Here is a 25,131-nt window from a genome sequence, read left to right as displayed (position 1 = left end):
AAAAGTCCTCGACTTACGACCGGTTGGGTAGTCCTCGACTTACGACTGGTTTAGTCCTCAACGTACGACCGGTTTAGTCCTCGACGTACGACCGGTTTAGTCCTCGACTTACGACCGGTTGGGGGTCACGGCATTAAAAAGGTTGAGAACCACTGATTTAAACAAAAGCTATATACTGTAGAATAACTCTCAAATATACTAATGATTCATTTATTTAAATACATAAGGGAGGTCTAAGAGTAATTATTACATATATGTATATTCCTCATGTCCAAGAAACAGAAAACCACATTTTTCAGCTATCTCAAGAATTTCACATCTCAATGAGATCATCTCTGTGGTCCTTCCGCACCGTCACAATCATGAACCTAAGTAATTGGCTTAGTAATTACTAGGTTTACTATAACCTGGCAAATAAGAGCAAAAGAAACAAAAAATAGTGTGGAGGGGAAAAATTACCTGTCCATTAAAGCATCTTCAAGTAAAGGGGTAACAGCGTAAATGTAGTCTTTTCCCATTTCTCCAATATATTCAAATAGGAAAGAAAGAGATTTTAATACACCATTCTGAACATTCAACTCTGGAACTCTGTATTCATTCATAAGGGCAGGCAGTACTGTAAAAGGGGAACAGGTTTCAGCCACAATAGCAATTGCCACTGTTGTACACACTCTGTTTTGTCGTTCTTGTACTTTCAAATTATTTAGCAGGGTTGCCAGCACATCATGTGGTCTAAAATAAGGGAAAGATAAAAATGTTAGAGAATTACAGTTAGAAATCTATCTGCCTGGCTGCCTGCCTGCTTATCCACACAATGAATCCTTCTCAAGAAAAGATTTCTTGTAGTTTTGTTGACAGAAAAGTTTGAAAAGAGTAAACTTACAAAGTCATGGGTAACTAAATAAGTAACTTTATATATAATTATTACAAAAGCTTACAAAAATCATGGGGGAGTTCATGTGATAATTTCTGATACACAGTATTTTCCTTGGTAAAAACTCTAATTGCTTATAATTAATCCATCCAGAATTTTATTACATATAATGTGCAGCCAGATTATCAGGTTTTTTTTATTGCTAACATAATTCCTCTTCTCATTCTATTCCTCTAGTTTTTTCTTTCCAATTCTGCCACAAGATTACATTAAATACCCTCTTCTGGTTCAGATGTTAGATTCTGCTTAAATGCTCAAGAAGTTCATTTCTAGATAAACACACAAAATCTAAGCTAGGAGAAATGTTTCACGTGAGAATGTCTTACCACTAGCAATCAAATAGATATAATCACAGTGGTGTTAACTGTAGCATTAACTTTTCATTCCCCATTTAAACAAACCAGTACAGGAAGCTTATACTTACCCAATAGCTTTTGCAATATAACCAAATGTATTCACAGTAGCTCTTCGAATAGCTTTCTTATGTGCTTTTAACAACTCAAGCAATTCAAAGCAAATCCTCATCCATTCCCTTGCAGAAACATATTCTGCCCCTCTGGAAGAAAGAGGAAATGGTATTAATAATAGTAATAAAGAACATTTAAATACACTTGCCAAATTAAGTGAAATAGTGGAGATCATCTATAGCAGACATGTCAAACACAAGGCCCGGGGGCCGGATGCGGCCCGCAAAGTGGTTTCATGTGGCCCGCGAAGCCATCCTGGAAACAGTGAGGGAACGGCCCCCGCTGCCTTGGCCCTGGCCAGCTGGGAGCCAATGTACAATTTTGTGGTGGCCATCTTGGCACTTGCCCTGATGGACCATGCCTTGGCACTTGCCCCAATCCCACGCCCTTCTGCCAGAGACCCTCAGATCTGTCCCACTTCTGCCCAGGCCCCCATAGGCACCCTTGACACGAATGATGTAGAACTGGCTACGCCCACCCAGTAGCCACACCCACTCCATCTACGCCCACCCAATAGGCTGCACCCACTCTGGCCACACCCACCCGGGCCCCCCAGGGCAACCGCAATGCTGATGCGGCCCTCAGTGAAATTGAGTTTGACACCCCTGATCTATAGAGAGGGCTTCCTTCCCCAAAACCCTAACCTCTAAACCAAAGCATCTCTTCAAGAGGGCATTCTCTATCCTGACAGATGCAACCACTCTCTTTATGCTAAAGTCTTTCTGTGCTTTCCTCTAGACAGAGAAAGGCAATGAATAAGATGGGATTTCTAGGAAGGAGAGCGGCCTTGTTCTGACTTCTCTTGAATAGATACAGCAGTCAGCAAGCTGGAAATTTTCTCTGTCTTTGAAACGCACTGCTAAATTTTGAGGGAAAAGCAACGATGGAAGGTACTTAATGAGGCACTGACAGTAGGCACATGGTCTTCATCAGAACATTCAGATTTCATAAACTCTGTATAGGTAGTCCTAGACTTAAGACAATTGAACCCAACATTTCTGTTGCTAAGTGAGACAGTTGTGAGTTTTGCTCCATTTTGCAATCTTTCTTACCACAGTTGTTATGAGAACCACTGCAGTCATTAAGTTAGTAACATGGTTGTTAAGGGGATCTGGCTTCCCCCACTGACTTTGTTTGTCAGAAGGTTGCAAAAGGTGATTACATGACCCCAGAACACCGCAACCATCAGAAATATAAGTCAATTGCCAAGCATCTGAATTTTAATCATATTGACCATTGGGGATGCTCCAACAGTCGAAAAAGTGGTCTTAAGCCACTTTTTTTCAGTGCATTACAACTAAATGAACTGTTGTAAGTCAAGGATTACCTGCATGAATTCATTTTAAGAAGTCTTTTTATTTGTAAGACATATTTAACAGTTTATAATGTTGTGCCACAAATGAATTTACCTGTCTGCAATACGTCCAACCAAATCAATACAATTCTCTTGTACTTTTTCATGCCTGTTCTTCAAGATAGGTGTGAGTCTTGGCAGCAGATCTTTAATTGGAGGAGTCATTTTGTGCATACCTGTTAAATGTGGGAAACAATACATTTAATCTCCATTTCTGTTTTTCAAAGTAAAAATGTCATTCTAACCATAAGTCACATACTTACCTATGACATTCACAATGGCTTTAAGAGCTCCTAGAATACTGCCCAGTACTTCAGGATATTCTTCACCCAAATACTCATACAATACCACACCCAAGTGGCCCATCAATTTTTCCTAGGACCAAAAGACAAAGAAAAATATACTTAGAATCCAACAACTTTAAACCAACAGCAGATGTTTATGGAAAAAGATAGCAAACAGTGAATACCTCTTGACAGGTTTTCATGACAACTGCAGTACGAGATATCAGGTCGGCAGCTTGCTGTCTCACTTTGGCTGATTTGTTGTTCAAACGCCACAACACGGTACCACAGATCTGGGGTAAGTATGGTTTCACTCGCTTGCCAAGAGCATTTACCACTGTACCAAAGCCATTCAACATCACTGAGTCCTATCAATAAAAAAAAATAGAACAGTGTTAAAATATTATCTGACAGTTGTGATTTTTATTGTCACAATCTGGCTGTCATGGTTCCAACAGACAGAGACGATTAAAGCAGAATTCTGAGGCTTGGAAATCCCTCAAAGAACATGTTTATTAATTACAAATTATCAGCATGGTCAAAAGTGAAACCAACTCTGAATACCCCATAACAATTCCCCAGTTACAAAGCATAAAGTTCCCACCCGCAAAACTATGTAAGTGACTAAGTTCCCCAATAAATGTAATTGGCGGGCTTTCTTATAGAACACCCAGTGCCTAGTCAGGAGTAACAGGTGACCTGGGCAAGCCCCATCCATCCCCTCAAATGAGGGGGGGAAATGGCTGCAGCCAGGCTCATTTGCAGAGTTGACACTGGCAAGATTAAATTCTGGGCTGTCATCTTTTGAAGTGACTTGATGAGCAAGAAATATTACAAGTACTAGAACTGCAGTCCTCTAATATATTAGCAAAATGATAATGCAAGAAGAATTTTTACAACTTAACTCCAGCCCTTATACTGAAATAGATCAATTCCATCTTGAGAGTGCTTAGCAAAGATGGCCATCAAAGAGAGAATTTGGGGACTTCCGGTTTGCCAACGCGGTCGCCGTGGACGTTTGGAAGGCGAGCTCCGTCTTCCATGTCCGATTTCTCTTCACTGGGGGACCCTGGAAAGGGTCAAAAGTTGCCCTGTAGGGGCGACGAGCAAGGAGGGGACCCTTGCTTGATCGCAGGAGGACGGCAGCCCTTCCGCTTGATCCAGAGCAGCCCTCCCAACTGACGGAGGAAAGACCGGCCATAGCAATATGGCCCGTCATTAGGCTGCAGACAGCCGAAGTCAAACTCACTATCAAGCACTTCGAAAGCAACACGGATAAAACTGGGTGAAATCTGATCTTCTCTTTACCTTCTCTTCCTGTAAAAGCTGTTCAGAATATCTATCCCCTTGCGAGGAGAGAGGGAAGAGATTTTCTATCCCACCCTCTAAGAATAGCGATGTCTGACTACCCAGGGGAATCAAAGCATTAAAAGAAGAATTTTAATATAATTGGATTTATATGTTTCTGAAACTTGGGGACCAAACGTTTTCCTACTTTTACTGGAGACTCTTGTTTTTATCTACAAAAAAGAAATAAAATTGGATAAAGGATTAGAAAAAATTTGGACTTAAAAAACCTTAAATGGCATCAGTGTCATCTTGTGGTGAAGTTTGGTATTACAATTTGTTATTTCCTAAAAGAGATTTGGCTTGGAGCCCAGACCTTAGATAAGACTTTTCTGACCTTGGCACCACCTGTGAAAGACTTAGCTGTAAGAGAACAGCTGGGTGGCATAACTGGCCTACTGGAACTGTGAATGTAAACCTTTACTGACTTTCATAGTTGTATGTGGGAAATTGCTTTCCTATCTCTTTACTTGAGGAATATTGGTCACTATCTGAGATGTTGAAATACTTGGACTATAAAATTTTGCTTGACAAACAACTTTTACTAGAAAGACTATTTATAAACATGTGGAAGAGATGGATGAAGACCAGGAAAAGATTATTTCTATGTTGAAAGCAATACATGAAACCATTCTCTTACCTTGTGATAGAATAAGATCTAACATAAAAGATCAAGATGCCAGCTTAGATACACAAATCCAAACTTTGATTACAACCAAAGAACCAATAAGGGCAGAAGATAACAGAAGTGGGACAATCAAATACTAAGACAGAGGACTCAATTGATCAACAAATACAGCTGATGGAAAATCCAGACAAGGAAGTGACAACACTGAAAATGGAAATGACTTTCTAAATAAATCAGAAGAAATTTGAGAAAGAAGAACAGATTGAATGGAAGATAAATATATTAGAGCAAACATGGGGAACTGGAATAACAGGGAGACAATTTAACGAATAAAAATGGGCTAGTCCTTCCAGAAAACTGGCAATTAAATGGTCTCCTTCGTTTCAAATAACATATACAATAATAGAGGAAGATCTACTTGATGATCTAAAAGCACTGATGTGGAAGCCTAGTTGGCAAAGGAAGAATGCCAGAATAAGGTTGAAGAAAATTGGGGTTTTGACTTACTAGAGGGGATTTCATCTTATTAATTAGAGGGTTAAAGGGACATGTTGAGATAAGGGGATTTTTGGTTATTAGATTTAAAATACTTGCAAATTAGTTGAAAATAAGGATTTTATCTGTTTAATATTTAAAAATTAGACCCAAAAGGGCAAAGAAAATGAATTATCATGAATATGTTTGATTTATTGATTAACCCTGGTAATATACATAATGGTTTTGATTTATTAAAGGGGATATTGTATTATTAAATAGATGATTTAATTATGGGAAATAGACAACTTTTAGGAAATAGAACAAGATTATATTCAAATAGATAAAATGTGTATTTTGGATATTATATTTTGTTATGAATTGAGACAAGGGAAATCTTGGTTACCCAAAGCCTGAAAATTATAAATATCAGAGGTTAAATTGGAATAACAGGATATGGATTGTTTATGAAGATTGAATGTAATTAAGATATGTATAAGCTAAAAATTTATTGATAAATGTATTAATGATGTTTTTATTGAGTTGATATAACTAGAATTGTACTAGCTTGAATACGAGACAGTAAATGTTAAGGGAAAAAGAGAAGAAATATCTGATGTTGTAACCTGAGATTTGCACTAAAGATTTTGTTATCGAACTGTTTATTAACCCAGTCACCACATTGCTTTTTAAATACTTAAATGTAAAACTGGAAAATTAATAAAATGTTATAAAAAAAGAGAATTTGGTACAGGGCTATTTCTATTTGCGAATTTTAATGTTGATTCTATTCTACTGAAAAAAGGACTAAGCTGACCCCAAAAGCAGGAAGTATTAGATGAAGAAAATCTTTTTCCCCATCACGAAAAAGATGCTAAGTATTTACTGGGGCAGAGAATAGTTTATCTCAGTCCAAGCATAGCCCTAATGAAAGATGAAATGTTATCTAGTTATACAGACTATGTGTATCTCTAAAATTTATTAGATTTGCCACCTGCAAAAATCAAGAAACTTTTGATGGCATAAATATCTGATATCTTTCCAACATTTCCTAATATTTGTCATAATCTGAATCCAAAATATCTCTTATTCATATACCTCTGTAGTCTGTTCTTGGAAAGCATATAGAATACCATCAATAAGTTGTTCTTCCAACTTGTGGTCAATGTCAGCTGCACCCAGATTCCCCATGATCTTTTCAATAGTTTCCATAACCATTTTTCTATATTGCTCAGCTTCATCTTTCAGATCATCCACAATCCTGGAAATAATTTCGGCAGCTCCAACTTTGTTTGCAAGCTCCACAGTTGTATCAACCAACTACAACGAACACAAAAGTTTGTGGAATCAATGATCAATTTAGAAATCTAGAACCATCTCAATTACATTTCCAAACAAAAATAATGCATTAAGGATAAAGGCAAAATGGATACATCTCGATCTTTGAAAAGTACACTAGATACTATCACAAATTAGCTGCCATGTAACAGGTAACCAACGGCAAAGTAAAACATGAGGGGACACACCCCCCCCCATTTCCTTCCCCTTTAGAGTATATATGTATCAGGTACACAGTATTTATTTCTTTTTATCTTTCTTCTAAGCTGATTATCTCTGCTAAACCACCTCAATGGATATTCCCAATGCCACTTCCTAGCAATTTGAATTAAATTTTGTCCAATAATAAGCATTCTTTAATTTTATCTATATTCTACTCAATGTAATTATTAGGAATTTCTGCTAAAATGTGCTTACTGTACTGGTGTCAATAATAGTAATACCTGTCTATAATTTCTTCTATCCAATGCCATTCTATGCTGCCAGAAATGCTTGAAAAATGGAGGCAAAATTTCTGTTTTAATGTAGTTTGCTTCAACACCATCTGTGCCACAACACTGCTTTACCACCTGCAAAAAAAAAGACAAGCTAGTGTAAAATTTCCCAGAAAGTAAAAATGTTATTCTACCAAGTATGCTGCATGCATCTCAAATAATTATTTGAAGGAGCATTACAGCAAGAATGGGCAACACTGAATGTTTTTGCATTATGTGTAGTGATTATACTAATGCAGAGCTGCGAATTTAGCAAAATCCAGAGCATTACAAGCTTCTTATATTTACATTAACAATCTTTAGAATCTCCTCAGAAACCAATTAGTTCGAAATCCAGCTCAACTACTACTTTATTAGCCAATTTTAAAAAGCTGCTATAGCTTTATTTCAGAATCTCTTTCAGCATTATTTGGATAATGGACAGAAACATATCAACATCCTTTTAATATTGTGAAGTCTAATTCTTCAGCTAAAATGTAGGTGCTAATCATGAATATTTTTATTAAGAAACTGAAGTTCTCACAGTTTTACCACCATCTCTACATTTATGTATACCTCTCTACTTTTATGCATCTTGGAGTCATATTTTTCTTTACCTCCTGATGTCGAGGTTTCTACCAGCTGAACAAAGCAGAATCCAACAAATTCTTCTATGTTCAAATATACTCACGTACCTTCAACACAATCTTCTTCATTTCTTCATCAGGAGACTGAAACTCTCTGATAAGAATTAGCATTACTTCTCTGGTATAGTAGTTGGCATACTCTGCATCCATAAGTGGAATAAGATAACCTATGGCTTTCAAGAAAGCAGCCAGACCCTAAAAATATATAAAACAAATATTATTATAAATAACACCACCTGTTAACTAATATTACCTGACTGATGTTAAATCAGACATACCTTTCCTCTGTGTTGACGTATGCCTTTCCAGAGGGGCTTTAGAACAGAGTCAAATGATTCAATGCCATATGGGGTTGCTGCTTCGGCTAAAGCAGCAATGGCTAAAGCACTAATGGTGCGTACTTTCTGTTGCTCATCCACCAAGCCTGCAAAACAAATACATAGTTTGTTCTATATTTCAGACATATTATAGAGAAAGGAAAATTTGTAACTAAGCTGCCATTTTTAAAAACTCACAAAGCCTCTGCTGCTGGTCTGTCTATCCCAAAGTTTATAAGACTTAAGTAACTGCTGCAGACTTTCCATCTGCAGTCATGTTCATCCAAAGCTGCCATCATCTAGGCCAGGGCTCTTCAAACTTGGCCCTTTTATGACTTGTGGACTTCAACTCTCAGAATTCCTCAGCCAGGCATGCTGGCTGAGGAATTCTGGGAGTTGAAGTCCATAAGTCATAAAAGGGCCAAGTTTGAAGAGCCCTGAACTAGGCTTCGAGGAGGACAGTCGCTGACTTCCCATCAAATGTTATCTCAAAAATTATCCTAAATTATTAACCCTGCAGAGCAGTTCCTTTAATGTCTGAAAAAAAACCTGATGAACACAGACTTTCCCTTTCTCTGAAAGCAGTAAAAGAAGTTGTCTGAACCTTCCTTATTTAATAAATGTTCTGCCTGCTTTTTAGCATTTTTCCTGCTAAAGGAACAGATAAAGAACATCTAATTTATATTAAATAAGATGTTAGATGTTCATCTAATTTATTTTATTAAATAAGGGAGGTCCAAGCAACTTCTCTTACTGGATAAAGATCAACTGTTAAGTTTTATTCTTAAATGTAAAGACTCTGCTACATTTCAAAATAGAGAAAAAGACTGCTTTAATCTATTTCATTTGTTACAGATTACTAACATCCAATTCTAAATCATTCGATTCCATAGTTACAGAACAACAGCACTGTATAACTAACACATTTAACACACCTACCGTGTTCAATAATTTCAACCAAACTCCTGAGATGGGGTAAAATTGCACAACCCATTAGAATAGCAATCTGCTGCACAATCTTGATGCCAGTGTGTCTGGCTTGCCAAGACTTCTTGCTTTTGCACACAGCTTTTAAAAACGGCAACAAGGATGGAATTCCTAGGGCAGAAGCAACAACAGCAAAAGCTCGAGCTGTTGTGTTACGAACATATTCATCCATGTTATCAATATCAGGTCGCATAGTAGAGATCATTGTTGCCAGCCCAGCTGCCTGAATGGACCCAAAACATAAGAATCTGTTAATCCAACCTTAAACCAAAAACTATAAACACCCATGTTCCATATTTTGTTGTCATTGGTTACTTTTCAGTGATAGAATATGGCTTCAAGTGAAACATTCTCGTTAACAGCTCAATTGTGTGTGCATATCTATAAATCAATTTAAATTCTACACAACCATTTGGCACCTCTGTTCCTCCACCTCTAAGCTAATTTCTGTTAATATAAACGTAATAGATTAGAAAGATATATTACCTTAGCCAGGTTGGAAATTATTTCTCTGCCTTCCACTCTAGCATAGTAATCTTCATCAATCAGCAAAGGTTCAATGACCACAAGAATCTAAAAGAAATTTAATGGAAGTTAAAACTCTTTTAAAACTCTTAATGTTTGATACAAATAATGTAATATTAACTCTGCAAGCACAAATGAAGCCTCAGTCTCTTGTAAGATAAACACTTGATGGTCTTAGAATTCCACTTAAAGGTTAATTTTGGAAAACTGTATACCACATATATATTGAAACTATCTGAACTAATCATTTAACAAGACAGCATTTCATAGGTAACACTAAAGAATCCTTTGAAGGATTGTTTAAAACCTGTGGCTTGCCTGCTCACTCTCTGTTGCTAGTGTGGCTGGGGAGTGGAAGAAATTATGGTTCAATTATCTCAATTCTTAGCCTATTAAAATGATACATTTAACCAATTGCTAAAAAAAAAAACCTGCCAACACCTAGCACTTTAAAAAAAAAAAAAGCTTATAATCACATTTCTCTGTTTTTACATGATGTTAATTCTCCGGTCATTTGGAAGAAAGGAAAGGCAAGGGAAAAGTGCCTGAATCAAAACTGCACAAAGATCAGAAGCTTGCACATGAAATCCTATATCCTAGAATAGTGTTACACAGCAATTATAGCCAGTATTGTTCTATATTTACATGCAAAATATAGTTACAATTATGAGTTTACAACAGGCAGGTATCTATTCTAAAACTGTGGGCTTCTGATCAAGTATGTAACACACTGAAATACTGTATTCAGAGACACAAACCTTGTGCACATATGGCCGGACTAAATCATCCAGCTTATATAAGATCCTGTCAATAACTTTAACAAGCAAGTGGCGTTCTTGATCTTCAAGGGTTGGAGACATCAGAAGGGGCAAAATTTGATTGAACAGTGGGCCAGCTCCAAATTCTCGAGCTTTGTCAGTAATCTGTCGCAAAGCGGCCTATGGAAGCGGAAGAAAAAAGCATATAGTCTGTTCATTCCAAAATTCCACCAAGTCAAATAATCAATTATAAAGTTGCATTTCTGTTACATTTGACACCACAGTGCATTTCTACATTGGAAGCATTTTAGTTATGACACGTAAACAAACAAGCATATTTCAGAAGAACAGCTTATTAACAAAATGTATGTATATATACACACACACATATCTTAAAGCTGAAAGCAATCTGGGAGCAAAGAAAAGAAAAAATGAACCAAAAGTGGGGATAAAAGGAAAATGCCATTGATATAGGAAGTAGTTTATCTTACCTTCCTCATTGGAGGGGTGCCATTTTTTATCTTCAAAAGCAGTTTCATTATTTTTCTTTCTTTCTGTTCCTCTGGACTAAGAGTTGATTCATCAACATCAACCTGTAATTGTCATATATGTACAAGATTAATGTATATTTACTTGAATTCCTTCACCAAAGAACACAACACTGTCAGTCCAAAGAACTCACCAGCAGTTTATCAAAATATTGTATGTCATCTGGCTTTAAGAAAGGAAGATTTCCTGAGGGCTGGTCATTGACACTCTTCATAGTTCTGTCTTCTGTTTGCATGTGGAATCCAGTCATACCACCCAAGGGGGTTGGTGTTGCTGTAAGTTTACGAGCTGGAGTACGAATAGGAACATAACCTGCTGGGGGAGGGAGAACCTGAACGGACAAATAAGCACATAGTCACATTACAGAAGTAAAAAGGAATTTCATACTTTAAAATGAAAAACTTCAGAGCTATGTTTTTTATAGGAATAGTTTCAATTTATTTGTTAGATTTGTTATTTGTTAATTTATACACTGCCTTTGTTCTAGAAAAGGGGTGTTAAACTGGTGGCCCGCGGGCTGATGAGTCATGCACAGGCCACGCCCACCCTGGCTCCGCAAAGGCAAAAAAGTCACGATACGTCATGTGACATGCTCGAGTTTGACACCCTTGTTCTAGAACAGACATGTCAAACTCACGACGTCACATGACGTCGCACAACATTATTGGGCCGGTTTTGCCATTACCGGCAATGAGGTGGGCGTGGCTTCTGGATGACGCATCCGGCCTGTGGGCCGGCAGTTTGACACCCGTTCTAGAAGCTCAAGGTGATTTATATAGCATTCCCTATGTTTCCCTAAAACAAGAACCTTGTAAGAGAGACGTTAACATTGTACAAGGCTTATTCCTTACCCGATAGCCCTCAGGAAACATAGCATCCAACTCTTCATCAGAAAGGGGTCTATTTCTCTCATCAATTTCTCTTTCCCATCGCCAGGCTTGGAGTTGTTCAGGAGTCATGCTCATTATGTGCCCTATAAAGAATATATTCAATATACTAAGTACATGGAGACAACATGCGTATTTTTTTAAATTCTTGGCAAAGTTTTCAAGCCATTGCTATAAGCAGTTATGTTTCCAAAAATGCTTTAACTTCACCTGATAACTATGAAGTTTGAGTAAAGCACAAATATGAGACATTAGTTAAGTATGACGGATATTCAGGCTAAGTTCAACATTAAGCAATTATGATTATAGAATAGGATTTCATTTGTTCCCTACTTTCCTTTTTCCATTTCCAGAATGCTCAGATAGGTTCCTATTCAAGGCAAATGTCGGGCAGAGCAGATGCATGCATGTGCGCTTTAATTAAACTTTAAGAATAACAAAAATTCTACTGGCAAAAGATCACTTCTCATATAATACCTCGGAATCTAGCAAACATAACTAGTTTTTTGGCTGTTAAGGCAACTGAAATTACCTGGTGTAGGTGTTGCCATGTTCATAGCTGGTGTACCAATTGGTGTTTTGCCTGGTGTTAATACAGGGGTGCTGCCACCCATCTGACTTGCCGGGGTCTCATCCCAACGTGATTTTCTTTTACTTGCTCCAGGAGTTGGCGTTTCACCAATGGAATCCCCCCCTCGATCAGTACGAGGAGTTTCTGCCCATCCACTCCCATGTCCCGGGGTATCTGGAAAACAAAATCCAACCATTTAAAATTGAATTCAGTTCACGAATAGAAATAAAAACTTTCACAGTACTTATATCTAACCACCTAATCTCAGGTTTATCCATAATAATCAAACCAAGCAATGGGTCATTAGTTTTAATTTCCAGGACTGAGATGCAGAGAGCATACTAGTATGCAACATTGTCCTGTTTCTCCATCAATGTACCTGAAATACATGATTTTTTTAAAAAGTGGCTTATTAGGTTACTTACACTTGGCTTTTAGCTTAAGTATCAATATGTTATCAAGATATAGCTAAAACTTATTTGTACTCGGGGGACAAATCAAGTTAATAGAATAGAAACTCCTGAACTCAAAATGCTTTCCAACAGCATACCAAATAAAAAGTTGGCCTCATTTGAAATTAGATAATCTGCTAAACATAATAGACTAATTTACTGATTGATACATTAGATTAAACGTATTTCATTATGTTCCACAAAGAATACCTCTTTCTGTTTTGGGAGTCTCATCCCATCGATTCTTCCGAGCACTGGAAGTTGCCCCTCCATGCCCGGGGGTTGCATGACCAGGTGTATCACCACGCCCAGGTGTTGCAGCTCCTGATGGTGTATGACTAGGAGTTGGATCCCATATTTTAGATCCAGGGGTTGCTCCAGGTGTCTCACTACCCTTTGCACGGCCAGGTGTTTCATCCCAGCGGAGTGACGGAGTATGTCCAGGTGTCTGAATAAAACAAAATAGGGTTTAAAGAAAAAGTATTCTGAGATGTCATCTTTTTAAAAAGACATCTGTCGTATCTTTCAGTCAACAGTCTTATGTCTATTTCAAATGACAGGATACATTCTTCTTCTGAAAAATGTTGAGGCTTAGACCTGCAGATTCATTTGCACTGATGGATTAATTTACAAATGTCACAAAAGAACATCGTCCGTGCTTGAAAGAGGTATCTGTTGAGCACTATATAGCGCTATATATTTTATTTCTAAGTTGGCAGATTCAAAGTTAATGAATAAAAAAATAGAATATGCATTAAGATGTTACCTCAGCTTGATCCCAGCTAGACAATTTCTTAGGTGTGGCACCAGGAGTCTGGTCAGCAGTCTGGTCCCAACGCCGTTTGCGTTTTGATGGTGGCTGGGATGCAGCACCATTGACGACTTTAAGTTCACCAGCTTTAGCCTTTTCTGCTAGTTGCTGTCGAATTTCTCTCTGTTAAAGAGAAAAGATCATGTATCAAATACTGTGAACAGAAAAATAAGTTCACCAAGTTATTGGTACATTCATATCTTCCAAATGGGTCCACATTTTAATTTGGGGTGTAAGGGTAAGACTGCTACTACATTTCTACAGATGAGCATTTCTAATTATTGGTATTAATCAATTACAGATGATCCTCCTTTAACCAGCATTCAGCAACTGTTCAAACTCATAACAGTGCTGTATAAGTGGCATTTACCACCAGTCCTCATACTTATGTTAGTCAGTCTCCCCACGGTCATGTGAGCATCATTTAAGACCTTCACCATTGGCTTCCAAGAAGAAAATCAATGGGGAAGCTGTCACAAATGGTGATTTGCTTAACAAATGGCAAATACCAGAATTGCTACCACTAAGCAGCATGTCATTGCTTAGCAACAGAAATTCCAGTCCCATTACCATTATTAAGTGACGACTACCTATATACCCAAATGAATAGACCCAAAGCATATAAAGAAAGAGAGTGGCATATGTGAAACAAACTACAGAATATATTGGTCTAGAGTTTCCAAATTAGCACATTATTTCCTGGCTAGTGCAAATCACTGTTTTTATCTGAACAAGTATTTATCTGAATAATTTATGCCCAAATTATATTTACATATGTGGCTGAAACATGCTTTATGTACTTCAGTTAATGAACTATGTATGTCCATGCGTGTGTGCCTCTATGAACTTACAATACGCCAAACGACAACTTTTTATATATACTAAGAGAATCTGAACCATGAGTTAAAGTGGGCCTGGGCAAAGCATTATCTATTCAGCAGACAAATCAACCTACTTCATGTACAATACCAAGCCAGAATTTTTAATCAGTTTGTTAAGCCAGGCAGTCCTCCAGGCTTTTAAATGTTCATTTAACTATATACGAGGGCAATTTAGAAATAACCCTCTGTTTGGTTATCAATGACATACACTCACAAATACAGAACTTTTATTATACACACATTAGAAAACATTACATTACTTTTCGACATAATTGCCATTCAAATTGAGGCACTTGTCATAATGTCTTTACAAGGTTTGAAATTCCTTAGTATTAGTTGCTCGGCGCCAAATCTGGGCTATAGGAAGGTGATCAAAAACTTCCCAACGGAACTGCTTCAAAAGTTCTTGGGCGAGTCTAGCGGTGTGCGGGCGAACCAACACCACACCGGAACTCAGCATGCCCTGATGCTTGTTATGGATGGCCCAACTGAGTTTTCGTAATGTTTCACAGTAGACGTCTGAATTGATGGTCGAACCACGCTCCATGAACTTCACTAGCAGTACTCCTTTGGCATCTTCACATTTGGCAGGATTTTCTATGGCATCACTTCCAGTGTGGTGTTGGTTCACGATAATGCTCGCCTGCAAACCGCTAGACACACCCAAATACTTTTGAAGCAGTTGTTGGGATGTTTTTGATCACCACCCCCCCCCAATAGCCCAGATTTGGTGCTGAGTGACTGCTACTAAGGAATTTCAAACCTTGTAAGACGTTATGACAAGTGCCTCAATTTGAATGGTGATTATGTCAAAAAGTAATGTAATGTTGTAATTTTCTAATGTGTATAATAAAAGTTCTGTATCTGCGACTGCCTGTCACTGATAACCAAATGGAGGTTTATTTCTGAATTGCCCTCGTATTATCTGTATTTCATATTTTAGATTTTGATAAGTTTTAATGTTAGGGGTCCCCAACCATTCTGGGTTGGCGGCCTGGTGGGAAACAGAGGGGCAGGCACCTTTATGCATGCATGCACATATATGCAAACGTGGCTGTGCGTGCGCGTGCGCATGAACAGGGCCATGAGCATGTGCACTCTACAAATGGGGCTGTCAGTGCCGGGGTTGCGGCAAGGCTAGCGCCGGCGCAAAATTCACAAGGCTAGCACTAATGCAAGATGCCAGCCACTCACACAGCCTGGTGGTCAAGAGGCCACTGCCCAGTAGTGAGCCGCGGCCCATAGGTTGGGGACCTCTGCCCTAAAGGACCTCTCCGTATGTTGCCTATCATTACATTTTCCTACAATATTTTCAAGTATTGTTTCCAAAGCATTGCAAGAACTAAGTAGTGGTCATTAAGCAGAGAGGAAATACACCAAAAGGAGACATCAATACTAGTGGTTCTTCAGGACTGCCTCAACATGCCATGAACTAAAGAAAGCCTTGCCTAAGAGAAATGAAAACTGAAATTTAAGAATAACAATCATAACCTACTAACCTCTTCTTTTGTTAAATGTTGTTCACGCATAACATCCATATATGTTCTAGCATTCATTTTAGGATCAGGTGTCTTCCCACCTGCAGAAGAGAACAGCAACAGGACAAAAGCATAATAAGTGCAAGAAAAGCAGAAAAGTTGGCTTTTAAAACTGCTCTATTCTAACTTTATTTTATTTCAAAATCAATTAATTTTAATATTTTGACTGATTTTTAAGAAATTATATGTATCTTACTTTTATTCACTTTGCTGATCAATTTAACCTGTTTGAACACAAACATAACTACAACAGCTTAAAACAAATATTTTAAAGGAGATAAGAATGATAAAATGACAGCACAGTTAAGAGTCTTCAGAAGTGATGGGTTCCTGGGTTGCTAATCCGGAATACGTACACTTTCGTGCCTTTGTCTCCATCAGCAGTTCTGACTTCAAGCAGCAGAATAGAAGCCTAGAAAATTATCTCTTTACCATTAGTAACACTTTGGAAAGATATTTATAATCAACACATTACCTTGTTCAAGCTGATAAAGCCTATGATATCTGACTATACGTACTACTGTAAACCTAAATAACTCAAATTGTTTCATCATACAGATCAGTGTATATGTTTGATGAATCTGGACATTGAACCCCAGATTCTTAGTTTGTGGAGGCATGTTAAAAGGGCTTCACTTTAAGAGCACCCAATTTCTCCCCCCACTTATTCTGAAGGTATAATAACAACTGTGAACTGATTGCAGTACACTGTTTTTACCATAAGGATACTCACAGGCAAAAAGTCTTTCCCCACATCATAAATATTAATTTGAACCTTGAAATTTATTCTAACTTCAAATATTTACAGAAGCCCAGCCATATAGTAACAATCTTATCTAGGAAGCACTATTTTTAAAGTGCAGATTGGCTATACCAGTAGTATAGCATAAGTATTTAGGTCAAAATAAAATTCTTAATACATTTGCTATGCTGAACATCAATGCCCAATTGGCAGTGTCATTCTGACACTAGCTTTGATAGGACTTTCCTTTGGGATACTTTTTCACCATTATCTACACAGGATGTGTTGAACTGCACCCTTAAGAATGCAGACAGGACTGGCATATAGCAGTACTGCTGTAGGAAAGAAATTAAGGACAGTTAGTATGGGCCTGTGAATTCTGACAATACATGTTTATATCAATGACAGTTAAGCAAGTAAAATCCATATCCCTATTAATTCATGCAGGCTGAAATGCTAATTTACAAAAACCTGCAACCAGTTAGAGTTTTAATTAACAGGTGCTCTAAGGTTCCATGGCAAACTAACTCACCCAAGGAAAGTTTCCATGAGGCCCACAGATACCCCTTGCACTAAGCTAAGTTTATAAAATTTATCAGAATATATCTGAACTGCTAAAAGTAACAAATGTTCTTAAATGTTACTTTTGTTTCACTTAAGCTTAACTTCTTGAAAATTCAAAATGTGAGAATCAACTGCTCCAGTTTGTTAGGTACCATTTTAAAAGCAGTGATTCTTTATATTCTACTTTCGGATTGAAAGCATCCAGTAAGTTGGAAGATTCTTGAGCACTAAATATTAAAATCACTCAAAGTACAGCATATATAACCAAGCAATAAGAAAAGAAAAACCTTTAACCCTTTGTGTTTCTATGGCAATGGTTCATTATTTTCTTGTCCTTCTACCTGGAAAGAAAATCTGTATTATAAAAGATGAACAAAATGGCAAACTATGATTTCAAACAACTTTCAAAGTGTATAAACTAAAACTCCTGAATTTTCAAGCATGCCAACAGAAATCAAAGGGCTAAAGATAATTTAAGGAAACAAAACTGATAAAATTGAGTGAAAAATTAAAATAATTTACCATCTGCAAAAGGATCAAGACGTTCAGGGGAAATAATCATCATCCGTCTCCGATTTTTGTATTCATCTTCCCTATCGGCAATCTTTTGTGGACGATGTTCAGCAAATGGATCATACTAAAAGTGAGATAAGTAAGACACAACTCTCAATAAAAGTTACAGGTAAAAGTTCTCCCTTAACACCACCAACATAAAAAACCATGTTTATTTATTTTATTGTAATACTATCATAATACTTAGAAAGTATTGCTGAATGAGGACATTTCTATGGTTGCATTCAAAAGCACCATTCTACTGTTGTTACAAAGGTGTAAACCACTGGAACAGATTATTCTATCATGTTCAAAATCTGTTCTGCAGTGTTGAAAGACATTCTGGAGAACCAGGGGAAAGATGGGAGATAGACAAACTGAAGACAATTTCTGCTAAAAAAAAACACTTCACGTCGCTATAGTTAACATTGCTTCAACAGTCTAAAAGGGTAGTGATTAGTATTGCAGTTGTATTACGTTAATGGCATACTATTTATATTTGATTTCTAATTTCCAGTTGATCTTACACGGGTCGGACAAGACTACCCAAGGACCAGATGTGGCATGAAGTGCCCAGATCCATCAAAATATATTCTACTAAACAAGGAATCTTGTTTATGTATAAATTATCTCGATCAGAGGTAGTCCTTGCTTAATGATCGTAATTGGGACCAGGATTTCTGTTGTTAAGTGAACATTAAATGAAATCATATAACCACACCTCCTAGTGCAGTGATGGCGAACCTTTTAGAGACCAAGTGGCCAAACTGCAACCCAAAACCCACTTATGCATCGTCGGGTGCCTGGTGGGTGTGGCCCATTGGGTGGGCGTGGCTGCAGTGGTAACAGCAGACTGGGTGGGACTAAAAAGTTCAATCTATCAATTCCAACTTTGCAAGATCTTTTTTTTCCAGTGAGAAGTTGAAATTGACTGATTGGTTGAACCTTTTTTTTTGTACACGGCGGCGGAGTCCTAAAGCGAAAAGGTTTTATAAAACCCAGCTGAAGGCATAGGACTGGGGCGATGGCGCGCGTGCCCACAGAGAGGGCTCTGAGTGCCGCCTCTGGCACCCGTGCCATAGGTTCGCCACCACTGTCTTAGTGGAAGCAATTCCTCCTGTGGTCATTAAGACAGGACCATGCAGTCATTAGGCCAGTGGTTCTCAACCTTTTTAATGCCGCAACCCCCAACCGGTCGTAAGTCGAGGACTAAACCGGTCGTACGTCGAGGACTAAACCGGTCGTAAGTCGAGGACTAAACCGGTCGTAAGTCGAGGACTACCCAACCGGTCGTAAGTCGAGGACTTTCCCTGCCCGGGAGCGCCGCGCATGCGTGGTTCCGCCCCCTGCGCCGGCCGAGGCGTAGCTGGCAAGCGACAGAGACGGAGCAGGCCGACCACCAGCTCAAGGGAGGTAAGGCACCCACCGGAAAAGGGAAAAAAAAATGGCGGACAGCCTTGCTTGGCGACCCCCATGAAATGGTCGATCGACCCCAAATGGGGTCGCGACCCATAGGTTGAGAACCGCTGCATTAGGCAAAGACCTCACATTTGTTTTGTCCTGCACAAACAGCCTCCACTTCAATTCCTCCCCTACCTATCACACTCCTTCCATCTTTGGTCTTTTGGACGCCCTGCACAGGATAGCTGATAAAGAGGCCACTGCATTCCGCTGACCCCAATTGACCCTTGTTCTTTTTTTCCTTGGCGCAGGGGCTGTCAACGCTCTACATATTTATTATATATATAATACCTCTGTATGTTATTGCATTACTATATTCTAAAATTCACCTGTTCAGTTGACTGTGGTATGTCATTAAGTAATGCCACCGGTGCATGATACCCAGGCTTCTTCTGGCCAAGCAAACTTGTAGAAGAATAGTCGTCGTCGTCCTACATAAATCAAGATGGTTAGGAGACATCAACATTATTTTTATCGACTATATTTTTGTACTAAAATAATTCAAGATTTCTTTAAAAAAAAAAAAATGGAACTGTTTAAGCATAACTGTTAAACAACTGAATCCATGAAGTCTTTAAATAATGCAGTTGTGCTATTACTAATTAAAATAAATTACACTTACATCTTCAAGTTCAGTTGCTGCAATTGAAGTTACATATCCAGCAAACCTGCTGTCACTTCCACCATAGATCTCTTGATCATAATACCCTGTAGAATCAAGGCCAACTCCTTGAGCTTCATCAAGTGCAGCTTTTTTGCCTTGAATTTCTCGAATCTGTGCTTCAATATCTGTGAAAAAGTTACAAGCCAATATTATATACATTTCAAAACAATTTTATAAACACACTGAAAGCATTATTACATTGACCTTTTCTATAACCTTTATCTTTTCTCCACTTAATTTGTGAATCTTGGCAAAATTGATTTTGAGAACTTACATACTATTTCTGTGTAAGATTTAAATGTATAATTTGACAAATGTTCTCATACACACCTTGGTGTTAAGAATAATTATATGAATATGCTTAGAAAAACATCAAATGCACAATTATTCTCTGGGGAAAATTCTGCCACTTAATCCTGATTTTGAGAAGTTTACCTTTATTCCCAGTCAAATTTGGTTTGTGTTACTCCATAAACCATAATGAATGTTTGGATGACAGAGTGTAATTACACTCTAACCTGAGTCAGACAACTGTCTGAAAACACAAAAAAAACACCCAGGAAAAAACTCCTACATTCATTCATCACATACAATTAGGGTTTTTTCTTTCTCAAAGAAGTCTAACAGAATCCATTTTTCTGTTATGGTGTTGTAGGACGATCAGTTTTGGGTGTCCCACAGCAGCATTTTTAGCATTGTTAGACAGTGGAAATACCAACATATTAGGAACTGGTCTCAACGTTTCCTAGTTTTTCTACCCTCTTTTTTAAGATTTTGAGTTGGAGAGCAGGAACTATCTGCTTTCTATCACTCTATACCAGAGGTCCCCAATCTTTTGGGCACCAAAGACCAGTTACGTGGAGAGAGATTTTTCCATGGACCAGAGGGGGTGTGGTTTTGTGTGCTGCCTGTATCCCGCAGATGGGGCTTTGCTTGTTTGTGCGGCCCGGTTGCTGGCATGCCGTGGCCCACTTCCGGTCCATGGACCGGGGGTTGGGGACCCCTGCTCTATACATCAAATGCTTACAGTTAATAAGCCATGGATTATACTGTCAGCTCGCCCTCCCCTCCATGCATAGGAAAAGCAAGTATTAAAGCATTTTTAGAGAAAACTTAAGCTTCACATTATGTGGGGAATGCATTCTGTTCTAACCAAATGTATTCAATGATACTATATTAAACCATATTTTGCTTAAACCAGGTTATATTGGAATATATTCCAGTTCCATATTCATCCATAATGCAAAAATACATTTTTCAAGAGAGAAAAAGTTTTATTTGTTCTTATGCACAAAAGAACAGCAGCACATATGTCCAATTTTTAATTAACAGGATTCTTCAGCATATCATTCAACAAGTAGGGCAAGGTAAAAAAGATAAAGGTTTTCCCTGTCCAGTCATGTTTGGCTTTATGGGGCGATGTTCAATTCTGTTTCCTAGCTGAGGGAGCCAGTGTTGTCCAAAGACACATCCATGGTTACGTGGTCGGCATGATTATATGCCAAGGTGTACGGACTGTGTTATCTTCCCACTGAAGTGGTACCTATTTATCTACTTGCATTTGCATGCTTTCAAACTGCTAGGTTGGCAGGAACTGAGACAAGTAACAGGAGCTCACCCCCGTGCCTATGGCCTGGGTCTTGAACATTGGCAAAATTAAGTAACTCCCCCCACAACAAACTGGCTTACTGGTAACCAATATTCCAATTTTGTAAAAATGCTACCCATTACATTTTAGAACAAAATAATGGGTCATATTATTAAAAAAGTTACAGATAATTTTCGAAAGCTTAAAGCTCTTCTAACTTGTCAGAGAAGGTATTATATGCCAGGACTTTTACTCATATGCACTGAAGTGAGAAAAACACATTGTTTAAGAACATTAAGAAACATACTTCTATAAATAAAGGCTATGCTTGCATCACTTTAGTTCTTAGAATTCATTTTAGAATCTTTATTCATGACTTTCAATTCTGATTTGTAAGACTGGAACTAATTGGAAGTCTGAATTCAGACATCATAGATAGTACACTTTGGTTGATTGGTTTCAATCTATCATGACAGCAACAGCCAAATGGAAGCACCTGAGCAAAATACCCTGTCATTCTGATCAATCCCAGTTAAGCAGGAACTCTTAAAGTTATTGCTTAATGTGATATGCAGATACGCTCTTTTAAATAAATAAATAAATAAATAAATAATAAAGTTGGAAGGGACCTTGGAGATCATCTAGTCCAACCCCCTGCTCAGGCAGGAAACCCTATACCATTTCAGACAAATGACTGTCCAGTCTCTTCTTAAAAACTGTCCAGTCTCTTCTTAAAAACCTCCAGTGTTAGAGCATTCACCGCTTCTGGAGGCAGGTTGTTCCACTGGTTAATTGTTCTGTCAGGTATCTAGCAACGAATACATGAATATCTAGCTATGGATAGCCAGGCATTTCAATAAACTCACTATTTTTATCCAGCTCTGAATATGAATAGACCAACTTATTAAAAAGCAAACTCTTTTGCTTTATTAGTTGTATAATTTTTAATCTTTCCCTGAATATTTTTTGGCATATGTCCAAACTAAATCATTTTTCTATTAAAGAAACTGACTCACCAGACTATTAGGCAAATTCTCAAACCGCTGATTAAAGAATACATTTACCCCAAATTTGGCTCCCTTTCCATGCCTAGAAGTTGGTTATGCTTAGAATTGTCTTGGGTCCTGCCCTCCATGTTTGTTTTCACATCCTGACCTATTTTAGTATATAGATCAGGCATGTCAAACTTGCGACGTATCGGGACTTTTTCCCCATTGCCGGCAATGGGGTGGGCACGGTTTCGGCATGACCCATCCAGTTTGACATGCCTGATATAGATGTACCATTTCCAGAAATCTTAATGCCATGAAAAATACTTCCCAGTTCAAATTTTTAAATTATTTTTTTTTTGGGGGGGGGGGGAATGATGAAATATCTTCTGATCAGTTCTACACATATGGCACTAATTTTAAAATATATATTATGTGGTACATTTACTGACTGCCATAATTAGTAGATAACTAATTATTAAATAATTATTTTGATCATTTTCCCCATTACATAAATAACAGCTCCTTTTTTACGTAATGGGAACACTGAATTTGCACTTAATTTTTCCAATATTTTTATAATTGTTTCTAATTATATAATTTCTAGTTTTCCTAAAACCTTTAACACTGTTCAATGTTCATCAACCAACATTCATGACATAATGTGTAGAGTTTAAAGTGAAAAACCCATTTCCTCATTATCTTAAAAAAAAAAACAAAACTTAAGATGCTCAACTTAGTTTGATACATCTTGAACTTTCTACTGAAAAGAACAAGCCAATCTGAAATAGAAAGTTCATAGATAACCCAGGCAGGAAAAATGTAAAAAGACCTGCAAGGTCCTCTCTTAACAGAAGCCACTCAAGAAATGAAGAATACCAAATGTGCCCAAAGTTACACTTGCAAATTATATTCCTACAATATGGTATGCTACATATGGAAGGTTACAAACTGGCTACCTTTACATAACAGATACAAATAACATTTTGCCTTATAATTGCTTACAATTGCTTCAGAAAGGCAGGTTAAATCATACATACCGGTATGTATGATTTAACCTGCCACGTCCATATTTTTTTCTCCAAGAATTCAACAATAACAACCCAGTGAGGTAGAGTATGTTTAATACATTCATTGAGAGTAAATCATTATCTTAGTAACCCTATTAATTTATTAAATAAAGTATGCTTAATAAATTTACTAAGAGTAAACCATACACCTACCTAGTAACGCTAACTATGATTTATCGTGAGAGAGCTTCCACTGTTATGAGTGAATCTAAACTAGGGGTTTCTTCATCCTAGTTCAAAACCGTAACCACACACTCCCGTACTTTGAGCTCCCTTTCTCACGTCTGTCACTTGCAGATTCCCTTGGTAAACCTTTTGCACCTTTTAACCGTCCTACGTTAAACAACGAGCTCCCCCTCAAAGTAGGCGATCTTTCATCAGACCGCCCAACATTAAAAGAGAAAACGGGCCTATGTTCAAACACGTCAACCTGAATCTACTCATTCGCGCACATTGTTCTCCAGTCGCGCAGTTTCATAACAAAACATGATTGTAAAATAAAGTCGTCGTCGTCGTTTAACGAACAAAAACGTTCCCCTTTTAATCCCGTGAGCTGGCACCAAAGGGTACGGCGCTTATTTCGAAGTGGCAAAGAAACAGATGTTCGTATCTTACGGGCCCATCTTAACGCCCTTTGCTTTCCAGCTCACACCCAACTTCTCTAGCCGCCCTCCAGGCCTACCCCTCGGAGCTACAGACACACGGGCCGGACGGAAAGGAGCGCGCAAGTCGGAGAAGATCGCCCCGCGACGCCATTACGCGCAGGCCCGGGCCCGCCGGAGACCCAGCCGCTCACCGCCCGGCTCTCCTCCCACCCTGCACCTTTCTCGATGGAGGGCGACCGTTTGAAAGGGAAGGCGAGGAGCCGTGGCCAGAAGGGGCGCGGGCGAAACGTGGACGGCCACGACCGTTTCCTACCTTCGTGGGTCTTGGCGATCTTCGCCATTTTGTGGAGCTCGAAGAAAAACGGGAAGCGAGATGGAAGGGGGCGCCGAGCGCCTTCTCGCAACGACGTCAACTTCCGCTAGTGGGCGGGGTTGCGAGGGAAGCTCCCCGCGCAGGCGGGGAGGAAGGAAGGCCAGTAAAACGGTAGATCGCAAAACGCGCAGAGTCGCTCAAATGCACAGAGAGACGAGGTCCCTGCTCTTGGAATTCTGCCCTTTGTATATAGCCCCGTCCTTCGCCTGCTTCTCGGAAGGCCGCTGGGTGCGAGTGTGTCCCGAAAAAGTGTCCGTTAGGTTAAAAATACAGAGATCTTTATAGGTGGCAAAACGAATAG

The 25,131-nt window shown here is 38.5% G+C and overlaps 1 protein-coding gene across 3 annotated transcripts in view; it reads right to left on the bottom strand.

The window, feature by feature from the left end:
• SF3B1 (splicing factor 3b subunit 1) overlaps window positions 1–24,884 on the bottom strand; it is a 27,347-nt gene extending 2,463 nt beyond the window's left edge. The window contains exons 1-23 of one of the 3 annotated variants that reach the window (XM_015813040.1): window positions 24,771–24,798; window positions 20,164–20,330; window positions 19,871–19,972; window positions 18,051–18,165; window positions 16,184–16,263; window positions 13,759–13,926; window positions 13,203–13,440; window positions 12,502–12,714; window positions 11,934–12,055; window positions 11,216–11,413; window positions 11,025–11,126; window positions 10,534–10,713; window positions 9,737–9,823; window positions 9,203–9,473; window positions 8,225–8,370; window positions 7,995–8,141; window positions 7,270–7,395; window positions 6,587–6,808; window positions 3,225–3,407; window positions 3,019–3,130; window positions 2,811–2,931; window positions 1,359–1,490; window positions 460–732 (exon numbers count right to left, since the gene is read on the bottom strand). In XM_015813040.1, the coding sequence (XP_015668526.1) occupies window positions 460–732; window positions 1,359–1,490; window positions 2,811–2,931; window positions 3,019–3,130; window positions 3,225–3,407; window positions 6,587–6,808; window positions 7,270–7,395; window positions 7,995–8,141; window positions 8,225–8,370; window positions 9,203–9,473; window positions 9,737–9,823; window positions 10,534–10,713; window positions 11,025–11,126; window positions 11,216–11,413; window positions 11,934–12,055; window positions 12,502–12,714; window positions 13,203–13,440; window positions 13,759–13,926; window positions 16,184–16,263; window positions 18,051–18,165; window positions 19,871–19,972; window positions 20,164–20,330; window positions 24,771–24,798 (3,533 nt within the window). The other 2 variants (XM_015813041.2, XM_015813042.1) reach the window with 2 other exon arrangements.
• Window positions 24,885–25,131: the final 247 nt, after the last annotated feature.

Source organism: Protobothrops mucrosquamatus, unplaced genomic scaffold (assembly GCF_001527695.2).
Source record: "Protobothrops mucrosquamatus isolate PMUCROS unplaced genomic scaffold, P.Mucros_1.0 scaffold129, whole genome shotgun sequence".
NCBI classification, from domain to species: Eukaryota; Metazoa; Chordata; class Lepidosauria; order Squamata; family Viperidae; genus Protobothrops; species Protobothrops mucrosquamatus.
Note: the sequence above shows the minus strand (reverse complement) of the source record. Positions and strands in the feature narration are given on the sequence as shown.